We start from the raw sequence: 14,864 nt of genomic DNA on the forward strand, positions 1-14,864 counted from the left end.
AAAGTCTGGACTATTCTACTTACTCTTCATGAGTAAATCCTTATTTGGCAGAATGTCAAGAAACACCATGATCATGAGTCATACCATTCTCCTAGCACTCTGTTCTTCTCCTTCAGATAAGTTATCAGAGTTCTATCTGTTTTTAAAGGTGTTTAATGTCTAGATCCACCATTAGCCTGTAACCTCCTCAAGTCAGGATCAGTGTTTTACCTCAGAACTTGACACGGTGCCAAGCATATGGGAGATGTTCATTAGGAATATTAGTTATACCCATTAAGCATATTAGCTGAAAGCACAACTTGCATGAATTTTTCAAAAAACCTTATGGTTGTTAGTGAATATCTCTTCTAAAACCGGATATAAAAATATCTTAAGTCTGTTTCTTTTTTATAAGTTCTTTTGTTATTATTTTGTTTTTGGTTTTAGGGATCACAGACAAAGCCAATGTACGAAGCAAATTACTCTGAAGTGTCTCAATTTGTGTTCCTGGGATTTTCTGCCTCTAGACCAGTGCAGCATTTCCTCCTTGCCTTCTCTACAGCATTTTATGTAATAATTGTTCTGGGAAACCTTCTAATTGTGTTTGTAGTGACCTTTGATCCTCATTTACATTCCCCCATGTACTTCCTTTTAGCCAATCTCTCATTTATTGATATGCATCTTTCTACTTTAACAGTTCCTAAGATGATTTCTGACTTGTACTCTGGGCACAAAATCATATCCTTCCAGGGGTGTGCCGTTCAGATATTTGTCCTTCACGTCCTGGGTGGATCTGAGATGGTGCTGCTCATCACCATGGCCCTGGATCGATACATTGCCATATGTAAACCCCTCCACTACCTGACTGTCATGAACCCACGGGTGTGCATTTTGCTTGTATCTGGTGCCTGGGTTATTGGCCTCCTTCACTCAGTGGCCCAGTTAGCTTTTGTCGTTCATTTGCATTTTTGTGGTCCTAATGAGATAGATAGCTTTTACTGTGATCTACCTCAATTTATTAAACTTGCCTGCACAGACACTTACAGAATGGAATTCATGGTTACTGCCAACAGTGGGGTCATTTCCATGGGCACCTTTTTCTTATTGATTATCTCCTATGTCTTTATCCTGGTCACTGTATGGAAACGATCTTCAGGTGGTTTATCCAAGGCCCTTTCTACTCTGTCAGCTCATATCACTGTGGTGGTTTTGTTCTTTGGACCATGCATCTTTGTTTACATGTGGCCATTTCCCACAGTGTCAGTGGATAAGTTTCTTGCCATTTTGGACTTTATGATTACACCCATCCTGAATCCTGCCATCTATACACTGAGGAACAAGGACATGAGGACGGCAATAAAGAGACTGAGTATTCAACTCTTGAATTTGAGGAAGTTCTCCTAAATAACTCATAATAGTAGAAGTGGTACCACGTGTAAGTGCTATTGAATGCACAAATGTTTAAAACATTGCACTGTCTTGAGATAATTTGTTGTCTTTAATTCAGCAGCTCAAAAACCTTAGATGGTTTATTCCAAGTTAATAACCAATAATGATTATATATTTAATTTTTTACCTATAGGCTATTTTACATGGTTTTCAGTTTCTAAAATACAGGATATACAATTTGTGTTGTGTGATCTACATTTTGCATAGTCCATAGACTATTATTTTTTTTTTTATGAATTCCAGGTCACAGTCCTTATTTGCAGATCCACTGGTGTATTTTGATATTTTCGTCTGTAACTGGGTTGAAAAATTCTCATATAAAGAGAATGATTATTTTGTCCTGAGTATTTTTGCCCGAGCAACGCAGGATAGCTTTCTGTATTGATTCAGGACTTCTATTGCTTCTTTTCCTTCCTTTACTCTGTTACTTTTGTTAATAGATGTGCTCAGTTACATGACTATAATTTCTGAAAAAAATTAATTTCTTTATAAGATTAAATATTGTCTGCTATTCACATATGCAGAAAACAATAAAATGCACAAATAAATAGCTAAACAATTATTAGTATTTTGAGTGTCATTTTACTATGTTGTCATTAAGAGGGTAAAATTAGGTCTTCTTTTTTAATTTTGCTTTTAACTACTCCTTTTAAATGTGTACTGACAGTAGAATGGTATGAATTTGGTAGTAATATTCAGCCAAAGAGAGTAGAACTAGGCTGGATTGAAAAATGCTAAATTAAAGAGAAAGAACTCAGATTTAATCTCTCCAACTATGGATCCGTTGCAGCACTGAGCGCCACTCTACATTCAAGCATCAAGCCTCTGTTTTTAGACTTTCAGGGAACTCACAACCACATAAAGCAACACAATATCTTTTGGAAAGCATTGCTTCTTGAAATTGTATTCTTATATTGAGATGGAATTTATTTCTCTACATATTTCCTATGGTATTCCTCATTTGTAATCTGGAATTTTGCAGAATAGAATGTTTTCTGGAGTTTGCCCCCCTTTCATGTTTGAAAATAAAAATGATTATATTTTCTAGTTTTAAGTATTCCTTCTGAAGCTAAACATATTGAATCAAATCTTTTTAGGCAAAATTTCCCATTTTTAAAATTTCATGAGAAAATTTATTTTTATTATGAGGCAACCTGGAATATCAGTTTAATGTTCTGTTAAAATCTGTTTCTGTTGGAATCTGGACCTAAGTTGACACTGATTCTATCCATGAAGGAGTGAACAACAAATCATAATATTCCATCATAAATGAAATGTCATTAAACTTGTAATTCAGGATATAAAAGAACATCCTAATCAGAGATTCAAAATTTCTGGATGGAAATGACTAAAAACATGGAAGCAAAATATAAGAGCTAACTTAAACTCAGAGGAAAATTTGAACAAGGCAATATCATTTCAGAAATGAAGAATAAACTGCTATGTACACAAAGGAAAATAGAATGGCCAAAATTACAATGAAGGATATAAGGAATAAAGACGAAAAGAACCAAGAAAATGAAACCTAATTAAAGTCAAAAGTATAAAAGTTTCAGAGAGAAAGTTATATAGAATCAGACAAATGACACTTAATATTTGTATAATTTGAAAATGAGGAAACACGATAGAATTAGTATTTCAAACTCTTATTAATGTTCCAGAAATAAAAGACCAGAATCTACATAATGCAACAGCTTATAGTGACTTGGGAAAATTGACCCCTGGTAGTTAGTTCCAAGACATATCCTAGTAAAATTAGTAGATATTTAAAATATAGTATCTTCTGAGCCTCCTATAAGAAACCCAGGTAATCTAAATAGAGAGAAAATCAGACTGACCTCTTTTTCATACTCATATACACAGAAAGAAAACAATGGAACCACATTTTCAAAAGACTCAAAGAAATAAAATGTGAGATGAAATTTAATGTACAGTCAATCCATCCTTCAAGCGTATCAGGATTAAATAAAAATGATTTTAAGTATATGAGCTTTTGTCAAATGTTGTACATATAAGCACTTCCTGATGAATCTTCTAGAGGATGAGGTCCATCCAATCATGAGCTATTTGCGGACTCTTCAGCAATACTGGTGCTTAGAACTTAATGCATTGTTTCATAGATTTAGAACTTAAACAAAAGTAAGGCTACACATGAAAGAATAGTATGGAAGTGTTAAGTCTCTGATAAATTAAACATTTTAATGGGGAATAGACAGAGAAACAAAAAAGTAGACAAGTGTGTTCATTTTTTCATCAGCAATAGATAGGAGTCAGAAAATACAATAGGATTGGCAATCCAAATAATTTTGGAAGCATGCAATTTTTTTAAGTGATGAAACTGAGCTCATTATAGAAAGATAAACACTAAATCAAGTTAAAATTTTATATCAAAACAATGCAAAAATAATTTTAAAAAGCAAATCAGAGACACTATTGTGAAAGACATGTTAATAATAGCACAAAACAAAGCAAAATAATAAACAAAATAGGACGGATTTATTAACAGGTATTGATAAACCAAGTTCAATCTAAGACAGGTCAAATGGAAAATATAATAAGTGAAAATAAATTTTTTTAAATAATATAATTATACTAAGCTAGACATTCTCGGTGTGTGGGTATATATCAGATTTTGCACCCCAATACTAGATAATTCAATTTTTCAAGTGTGTGTGTAACTGCACACACCAGCCATTGGTTATTTACTATCTGATTCCTTCACTACAGAGGACACCTGGAGGTAAGTGAGGGTTTTATGCCAGAACTTGACTCGGTATCTGGTATACAGTTGGGTGTTTTCAGTAGGCAGTCAGTGAAAGCTTACATAATAAATGAATTTTTCAAAGCACCTTGTGCTTGATACTGAAGATTTTTAAAAATTGCACAATTGGAAATCAATTGAAATCTTTTAATATTTCTAATGTACTTAATTTTATTTTTTCCTTTTATGTAACAACAAAACAAATAAATAGAGAAAATTAGTCTGTGGTATGAAATTGTATTTCTGGCCCTTTATAACTTTTGGTCATGCAGCACTTTATCTTTTCTATTTTTCAAAACATTTCCTTCACCCGAAAGAAACCTCATACCTATTAGCAGTTAATCCCAATTCCCTTCTCCTCCCATCTCCTGGCAATCACTAATCCACTTTCTGTCTTTATGAATTTGACCATCCTGGACATTTTGTATGAATAGAATCTTGCATTATGTGGCCTTTTGTGTATCTGGCTTCTTTCACTTAGCATAATAATATTTTCAAGGTTCATCCATATTGTACCATGTATCAGAATTTCATTTATTTCACAGCTGAGTAATATTCTACTGTATGGATACACCACATTTTGTTTATCCATTCATCAGAGGATGGACCTTTGTATTGTCTCTACGTTTTGCCTATTGTGAATGCTTCTTCTACAATAATTTATGCACAATTTTTTGTTTGAATACCTGTTTTCAATTCTCTTAAGTTGAACTACGGGTCACGTGGTAACTTGATGTTCAACATTTTGGGGAACTTTCAAGATGTTTTCCACAGTGGGTGCACCATTTTTATCCCCACTAACAGTGTGTGAGGAATTCAGTTTATCCATATCCTCACCAACACTTGTTAATTTATTTTATTATTTTTTATTATGGCCAATATAATGGGTGTAAAGTGATATCTCATTACGGTTTTAATTGGCATTCCTCTAATAATTAATGATGTTGAAAATCTTTTTATGTGCTTTTTGTTAACCACTTACATATATTCTTGAAAGAAACATGTATTCGAATAAAAAGGTTGTTTGTCTTTTTACTGTTGAGTTTTTTAATACATTTTGCATACTGGACCTGTATTATTTTTCTAAGGCTACCATAATAAATTGCCACACACCTTATGGTGTAAAATAGACATTTATTCTCTCGCAGTTTTGGAGGCTAGTAATCTTAACTCTTAGTCTTGGCAAGGTTATGCTCCCTCCTAAGGATCTAGGGGAGAATTCTTCATTGTCACTTCCATTTGCTGGTGGTTCCAGATGTTTCTTGGCTTGTATTTATATAATTCCAGTATCTACCTCCATTTTCACATGGCTGTCTCCTCTGTATTCTTGTCTTCTCTTCTGTTTCTTATTATCTCACTTCTTATTGGATTTAGGGCCCATCCAGGTTCTCCAGCGTGATCTCCTCTCAAGATCCTTATTACATTTGCAAAGATCCTTTTTCCAAAGAAGGTCACATTAACAGTTTTAGGCTTTAGTATATAGACATACATTTTGAGGGCACCACACAACCCACTAAAAGATCTTTATCAGATATATGACTTAGAAATATTTTCTCTCATCTGTAGGTTTTATTTTCACTTTTTTGTCCATATCCTTTGACACATAAAAGTTTTTAGTTTTGATGAAGTCCAATTTATCTATTTTTTCTTTTCTTGATTATGCTTTTGATGTCATTTAAAGAAACCGTTGCCTACAATAGGTAAATGAGTAAATAGTAAATTATAAATAGATCTGTTCTCTGGGAATATACTATATATTTGTAGAATTTTAGCATCTGATTTTTTTTTCATTCATGGTCTGGGGAATCAGACGATGAGAAGGAAGGTGGTATGAGATGTGGCTGGCAGACAGAATCTACATTATTCAAGGTCCTTAGATCTTCGAAAACATCACATTTTGAATTTTATCCTGAAAATAATGGATAGCCTTTGGGAGCTTATGTGTAAGACACTGTTAGGCATTTTACAGAAATTATGCAATTTCTCCTTAACATATCATGAGAATGAGGTGGCGTTTTACAGAAATTGGCTTAGAGAAGTCATGCTTCTTCTCAAAAGTACTAGCACCAGCCACTACCCTCTTTTCATAGGTCTGAGTTTCATGTCCATGGGGTCTTTCTCTAAGCTTCTAAGTTTTAATAATGCCAAACCCTTTATTCCTCCAGCCTCAGAGCTGGTACTTTATTTCTTCAGTTGCTTTCTAAATAATTTCTTAGTGTTTTAAAAAGTTTCTTATTTTTAGTTCTTCCATACCTAGTTAACTATCTCTAAATGATATTATTTCATTAAAATAAAAAATGTCTCTGTCTCCAGACTAATTCAGAAATCTGTAACAGAATTGGTCCCAGGAAACAGATCCTCAAATATGGGATTTTGGAAATCTCTTGGTCTTGTCCCCGTGAATGTATACAGTGCTGAGCTCTTTGCCAACATGAAATGGAATGCTAGTAATTCCATTACCAGCAAGTAGTGGCATCATAAAGCACTGTGTTGATTGCATTAAAGTAGCAACTGAAGCAAGTGACTATTGTACTTGACCATTTTGTTACTAATGATTCTTAAGGAGTGTGATGTGTAATGGATTCTTGTGAAGGCTTTAAAGAAAAAAAATGACAAGCTCAGCCCTTTAAATTTCATTTCAAGCTCTAGTCTGAGAACCAGAAAAATTCTATGGTGGCTCTTAAATAAAATCTTGTTTATTGTGCTGAAGACGTAATCTTGCTGAATTCAGCCACAAAATTTAATTTTGTACTTTGCAGGATTACAATTTAATTTCTGAAATTTGTGAAATTAAGGGCATTGCTTAGAAAAGAATTGGAACATATTTGGAATTAAACATGCACACAGTCTTCCAAACTTCCAAAGATATGTGTAATTTTTTTTTTCAATGCTGGCTTACAAGAAGTTTTTCCTGGATCAGAGTAGCTTATTTTTCAGGCAGTGTTTGTTCAGAGGTTTTGCCTTTGTCTCTGTTCCCATCAGCCTTCACCCTTCATTGTATCTATTTGTGGCTTAGGAGATGCTTTCAAGTCTGCCTTGTTACTTACTCCTGCGTGGGTGCAGGCTAGCACATGCAAACAGCCTTACTGAACCCCTGGATTGAGTGTAATCTCAGGAGAGTTCTTCTTGGCTGGTTCTCTCCGTCAGTTTTTGGGCTTCTCTGCTGTTTTGCTCTTGGCTGCCAGTATCATGGAAATTCCAACACCCTCTAGTGCTCTCCACTGAAATATTCATATTTTTTGACAATATCCTTAGTCATGGAATTCTTCACACTGTGTTCCAAATGAAGTCACTCACCTCAGACAGAGCTGCAGAGCTTTTTGTCTTTAAAGCCTGTCTTACCTCCTGGTCAGAAACTCTGCACCACTGCATAGGAGTTAGGGGAAAGAATCTTAGTTATAACTTCCCCCACCTCCATCAATATATTCTACACTCCTTTTCTACTTTAGGCTAAGCAATTCTGAATTCTTTCAAGGGTTTCTTATGCAGTATGATTCCATTTTCCTTAATTTCCTTGAGTGAACTTCAGATTCTATGCCCTAAGTTTGATACTTTAAACAAAATATGACCAGCACAGAGCCATAAAAGAGAGGAGGAGAAGGAAAGAAATTAAAGGAGTGGAAGGAATCTGAGTGAAGATTTTCTTTTTTCCTCTGAATAATCATAACAATCATGATTTACAAAATAATCACACAATCTACCCCTGCGTTACTATGTGGAACCAGGTAGGAGAAAAATGGATATCTTTTATTTTGCCAAATATTTTTTTTTAGTATTCCATTGAGAGTTGCTTTGATATTAACTTAATATAATATGTAAACAAACTTGTGATTGCCTCATGGAGGTATCCTTATACTTGTATTTATTAACTTGAATTTACATCTCTTATTTGTATAGTTAACAGACTTGAAAGTATTTAAAAGGCTACGTATATATTTATATATATATTTATATGATCTTTATTATGGAGACATAATTCATAAATCATAAAATTCATCCATTTGTCATAATATATTCTGCAGAAATCTTGATCATCTTGATATCCACAAAACATCATTTGATCCCCTCCATTAATGTGATAATTATGATTGTACCCAATGATGAGAAAAAAGCAAGTATTTTGCATGCGTTGGACATATCTGAACCAGGTAGTGGGAGATAAATCACCTCAATAAAATTTCTGGGGGTCCAATCGTTATCATCCTACTGGGCTCTGATAGATATTAAATACTTAAACTTGGGCCACAATTATTAGTGTGTTTTTCTTTCTACCCATCAAGAACTTGATGCTATCTCACTCTTCAATGCATAAAATTCAGACACAAAAATAGCATTAAGTCATCACGTGGAAATTGTACCTAAGAGATCAGGCTGAGAAGGTTCAGGGTTGTTTAGAAGTTGCATTAGCTTACGACTAAACTCCTTTAACAGCTATGAATCCCCGATTGCCTTCTTTCCTTCAATGTACATCAAAGGCTACTTGAGGAATTCCTTATAACCAATGGACTGAAAATGTAAACTTTGAGCCTGAATATACAGATGGTTTTGCATAATATGTTGGCCGCAGCTAGAAGTGAAAGTCTGAAGCTTTAGAGACCCAATTTAGTGAAGTATTATGGTTAGATATTAGTTATGTTTGTTATTATGGTTATGGCCCCAAAAGACAGTGGTGAGGAGAAATTCTTCATGTGGGCAGAAATGTAAGTTGTGCATTTGGTTATCAACTTTGTCTGGCTAGAAGCATGGATATATATTGATTTAGGAACAGTTACTAATGGTGTGGTTACATGGTCAGGGATTAGAAAGACTAGAATGGAAAGCCTGGTGAGAAAGAATTCCTGGGGAAGAATGCTGGTGATAGATCTCTCAGAATGGGCACAGATTATTAAAATATAGGTGTCTCAAGTGAATGCACACCATACAGCATTCACTACAGAGGAAACTTTACTAATCCGGTACACAAATGACAAATTTTGTGTATGTTAACCTCTTTTCCCAGCCACCTTTGTGCTTGCTGAATGGGTTCCTATACCAAATGACCAGGGTCAGAGATCATATGTTGCTTAACAACATAGAATTCCTCACAAAGCTGACTGGCTTTCAGTACTGATAAGCCTCTTTAATACTGAGCCACTAATACGGTGCAGATTACCATGGGGATCAGCCAGCCACCTGGAGGCAGGTTGATTATATTGAGGCCTTTCTATCATGGAGGAAGCAGAATTTTGACCTCATTGGAATGAACCTGTATTCTAGATATGCGTTTTGCCTAACTATGATATTCCAGCTTGCACTACCATCCGTGGATTTAAGAAATTCTTTCACAACCATGGTATTCTGAACAACATTGCATCTGTTCAAGGAATGTACTATACAGCAAAAGGAGTACAGCAGTGGGATCATGACCATGGAATTCACTGATCTTAACACATACATGATTGCCCATAAATAGCTGGCTTCATGGAATGGTAGAATGGCATACTGAATATTCCTGTATGACTCTTTTAGAACATGAGATCTCCATTCTCTGAATTTGGGCATCAAGATGTGGAAGTGGCAGTAGATCTTACTACGGTTATACCTAATAACCAACTCACAAAATTTTTGCCTCCTGTCTCCACCACTTTGAGCTCTGCTGGGTGAGAGGTCTTGGTGCCTAAGAAAGGAGTGATTCCACCAGATATTTTCATTAAACTGGAAATTAATACTGACTTTTTGGCTATTTGAGTTTTGCAAGAGAATGTCCATAACTACAAGTTCTCTAGATTAATGTCTGTAAAGATGATTTTAATAGAAATCAGTGAGAATTAAGGAGAGTTTGCCTATCTGATAGGATAGCATGACAGAAATTGGCTAAAATGTTTTATTCAAGAACACATACTACTTGGATTTTGTTGTGGCGAATTATATTACAGGATAATATAAGCTGCATTGTTCATTTGCATGCCCTTCTACTTTCAGAATATTAGGAAATCCATTCAAATAATCTTTAACACTCAGGTTTATCTTATAAGGACAGACAGAGAGAAAGATACTCAACATTCTGGGTAGGAAATAAATTGCTTAAACATACAGTGATGATAATGCAGTGACTGAGTGGGTATACCCCTGAGAATGAATTGAGGCTACAGTCCAAGACAGAGACAGCCGAATGGTTGACTGTTAATCCTTTAGTACTAACCGTGAACAAGCCTGTCCTTAGGTGATCTTTTCCTCATTCCCAATTTACACTGCATGATCAAATTAGATAGCAAATTATGCTATTTCCAATATACATTTTTTAATTTTGTTATGTTAATAGAGATACTCAAGTATTTCATTCTTGACATAATTTAATCTTTACTTTCTTTGCAAGAAATAATTTTATATGGTATTATGTAGTGTCCTTTAATAAATGAACAGTCTTAGAAATCAAGTTGGTCTTTGTATCCTTAAGTGAAGAAAAAATACGGCTTTGTTATCTTGAGAAACTTTATACTTCTGAGTCTCATTTTCCTATTCATTATTTGGGAATAATAAAAAAAGCATTTAAATTAATACATATAACAAAATGACGTAGATTAGGGATTCAAGGATCATAAGTTATTCTGCCATTTTGTTATATTTTGTTCCCATATTAAGAGAAATACAAACTGCCTAGGGGCTATATATTTTTTTAGGACATTTATTGTCAATTCTTACAACTAAACTTCAAGTCCCGTAACTTACAATTGTGGAAGAAAGAAAGAAAATTTTATTTATAATTTGAAACTTTTAGTAATTTTTTTAATGACAAAAGACTATTTAAATTCACCATAGTCAATCTTTTAATAAAACACAAGACATGTTTACCAATAGACCCAAAACACCTTTTAGTTTTTCTGTAATAAGAACTCAAAAGTAGATAGACATATGTAATAATTAATTTCTAATATTTTATCTTATTTGAAAATGACCTAAACTCAATGAATTTTTGTCATTTAAAATGACCTGGCACAACTTCAAAGTTTCAAGTTGCCAAGAGATTTTGGAAGTTATTTTAAATACACATCATAGCATAATTATTTTTAAAAAGTTCACCTAACACTCTTTATCTTTTCCACTTCTACTTAGTTTACCTGTTTCCATAATTATTTATATTGCCTATAAAGACTTTGAGACATCAGAAAATGTCAGCTATCATTAAGTTATTATGCTGACAAATTTATAACAGGGATAACATGAGCTTATTTAACTAATAAACCCAGTCCTCATGTCTGCATCATATACAATGTTAATAACTCAGGGGACATGTCCATTTTCATTAAACCAACAATCTTAAATGAGTTTTCATTTACCAAAGATTAGTTCATATCATGTTAACTTGAAAGACGTCTGGGTTAGTTTCTATTGCATTTAGACATAATGTAAGTACTTTCTTGGAGCCAGTTAAACAGAGCTCTTGATTTTTAGCCATACCATCTGGAGGTAAAATATCACACATACATAACATACATGTAGATACACATACACAAAGACTTTATAGCTATTGTTTTAAAACTTTGGGACAATGTACTATACCTCTATAAGTCTGCAGAAAGCATTTAACAAAGGCCCTCTTTATAAGTGTACACTTTAAACCGAGACCAATTTGCCTTGAGGGAGTGGCTTTTATTATGCTTTTTATTAGCAAATAATACTAACCTCTAGATTTTATCTATTATTGTTTAGGCTCAGGAAACCCTATTGTCTTCCCTTTAGCACGCTTAATAACACTGTCTGAAGGGTACACTTATGTGCTGTCTTAAAATTGGGCAGGGGAAATGTTCCCTTTTCCCAGTGAGACACAATGTCTATCCCCACAATACAACCTATAATGCAATCAGGCATAAAAGAAAAAATCACTTCATGTAAAAGTCCATAAATATACTAATTTTGCTATAAAATTTTATGTGAATTCCATCAACTCTTATACCTCTTATCATAGCTTTCATTAGAACTTAAATATAGGTCTTGTCTTATAATTTTGGATAGGGAAAGCATTGCCAGCAAGATATTTTAAAATTTACTCATGAAGGTTGATACAACCTCTTTATATAAAATTATCTCAAACATCCCAACCTTTATAATCTTATGAAAATTTATACTTTTGTATTTTCTCAATTTAATTGTAACTTGAGTCAGGGTCTTAAGGCTAGCCATTATTTTTTTTTTTTTGTATTTCCTTTTTTTAATTTGGCCTTTTCAAAGGCGCAAATAACACAATTATGATGAGAGCTCTCACAAACTTTTTTCCCCAATTTAGAAGTTTTCCCAATTTAAATGATCCATCATCTGGCCACATTGATGAGTAGGATCTTAACAATGACTCAACCAATAAGCTTAACCATGGATGCAAGAGGTGTCACATAAACAGAGTGCAAAAGCAGCCCTCTCAAGATCCAGAAAATTCAGTCCAAAAAATAGTCTGAGAAAGCAAAGGCTTTGGTTGCACAGGCAGAGTGAACAAGCAGTGAAGGTTGAGATGACAAAGGTCCCTTATGAAAGCAACTGGGACTCCTTATGACAAACTCCCCTGAGATCTGACATAGCTGGACAAAGAAAGTGCATCCCAGGACCCCAGTCTAATTGACTGACTGCCAAGATGCATGCCGGTACACGCATCTTCTGGATGATAGAGACCAGGAAGGTCACAAAGCCAAGCTCTCAAGAAATAGAACAAGATAAAAGAAAAAACTTCATAACTCATGGACTGCGGGATCAGCCCAGAGAACAGGCTTATAGAGATGCCTGAATCTTGCCCTATACTTTTTCCTTTTTATGGCAAATGACACAAAGATAGAGACTAAGAAATTAAGACCATCACTGGAAGGAAAAAGATCAATAAACTAATGAGTACTCAACCAAATTTCCTAGAGTATCTAAGTCCAAGAAGTTAGCTTCACCAATATTTTCTCCTGCTTATCTAAATTCAAAAAATGAAAAAAACTTACCACTCTTGCTTCCACTGAACCCTACAGCCAGAGATCCAGGAGATGGACATGATAAGAACTCTTAGCTTCCGTTGGCTCCTGTCAGGGGTCCAGGATCTCTCAGCTGCTGGAGTCCAGGAGCGAGCAGTGTCCAGCCAGTGAAATTTTATCCTGTCTAAGTTACCAAACTGTAGAGGAGGAAGAGAGTTCCTATATCCATTCTATGTCCTTCTGGCTGGGCTACAAATTAAATTGGCATGAGACAGAATAACAGTATAAAAATCAAACAAGTTTAATAACATATACATAGAAGAAACCCAGGAATGCTGAGCAACTCACCAAAATGGCCAAGCTGCCAGTTTAAATATCCTCTTCAGCTAAAGACAAAGGAAGATGTTGGGGGTCAGTTATGGGAGATTACCAGAAAAGCAAAGTAAACAAAAGTAATGTTATTATGCAGATTTAAATACTTGCCTTCAGCATAGGTAACAGCTTTTAGAGATAAGGTCATTTACCCCTTCTTCCTGGTACAAAGAGGGAGACCATTTTACAAATGGAAATTTCTCTTACAATGTAAATGTCTCTCACAAAGATTAGCTTCTACTTTTCAGAGCTTCTCCCTTGTCCACAGTTTCCTAAAAGTAAACAGCCCAAAATAAACCTAATGCCAAAAGACACACATTTTGGGGTGGCCAATTCTGATCCCTGACAATACCTAGAATTTTCAACCTGTTTTACAACATCAATTTGAAGTGCTTACAGTGAGATTTCTGGGCATTAGATATTTCCCTCGGGATGCATGTAGTAGCTTCTGAATCTCTTCATTGCATTTTTAATCTCTTTATTTCTCAAGGTATAAATGACTGGATTTAGGAGAGGTGCAGTAATAGAGTAAACCACAGCAAAAAGTTATCCATCCAGGTGACGCTGAGTGGCCACACATAGATGAAGATACAAGACCCAAAGAAGAGAACACCATTGTGATGTGGGCAATACAGGTGAAGAGGGCCTTATATGCTCCTGTTTTAGAGCTTTGGCAGAGAGTGAGAAGAATGTATGTGTAGGATATCACCAACAGTACAAAGCAGGTCATGGCCAGAATCCCACTATCAGTATTCACTAATATGTCCAAGTTATAGGAATCTATGCAAGCAAGCTTGGTTACCAGTGATATATCACAGAAGAAGCTGTCAATTTCCCTGGGGCCAAAGAAGGGCAATTGCACAATTGCAACTATTTGACTCATGGCATGAACAAAGCCAATCGTTCAGGAAGTCACCACCAGCCCAACGTATTTTTGCAGGCTCATAATGCTTGAATAGGGGAGTGGCTTGCCGATGGCCACATAGAAGTCACAGGTCATTACCATCAATAGCACCATCTCACTCCCTCCAACAAAATTCATGAAGAGAATCTGGTACATACAGCCTCTAAAGGAAGTATTCTTGTTCTCCCTGAGAAAGTCTGTAATCGTTTTAGGAGTGGTTGCTACCACACAAAGCGCACCATCTGCTCGCCGCAAGACAAAAGCCAATTGTCAAAAGGCAAGATGGTGACAGAGAAAGGGCATTTTATTACAGCTTGCTAGCAAGATGGAAGATGGCTAACAAATGTTCAAAAGAACCACCTTAAGAGGGCACAGAATCTTGAAGTCCTTATAGAGGCCGGTGGGTTATAGGGGAGGGGGTTAGAAATATTGATCTTCTGGTATTACAGACTGGGAGTTGAGTCACCACACTAGATCT

At 35.1% G+C, this 14,864-nt stretch overlaps 1 protein-coding gene and 1 pseudogene across 1 annotated transcript; one reads left to right on the forward strand and one right to left on the reverse strand.

Moving 5' to 3' along the window:
• The first annotated feature begins 444 nt into the window (after window positions 1–444).
• On the forward strand, window positions 445–1,383 carry OR4F87 (olfactory receptor family 4 subfamily F member 87). Its single transcript, NM_001391584.1, has one exon. The coding sequence runs from the start codon at window positions 445–447 to the stop codon at window positions 1,381–1,383; it is 939 nt and encodes a 312-aa protein (NP_001378513.1).
• OR4K76P (olfactory receptor family 4 subfamily K member 76, pseudogene) lies at window positions 13,906–14,608 on the reverse strand (annotated as a pseudogene).

Source organism: Equus caballus, chromosome 1 (assembly GCF_041296265.1).
Source record: "Equus caballus isolate H_3958 breed thoroughbred chromosome 1, TB-T2T, whole genome shotgun sequence".
Lineage (NCBI taxonomy): Eukaryota > Metazoa > Chordata > Mammalia > Perissodactyla > Equidae > Equus > Equus caballus.

Coding starts and splice junctions, on each gene's coding strand:
- OR4F87 (NM_001391584.1), top strand. CDS start 445: ATGTACGAAGCAAATTACTCTGAAGTGTCTCAATTTGTGTTCCTGGGA.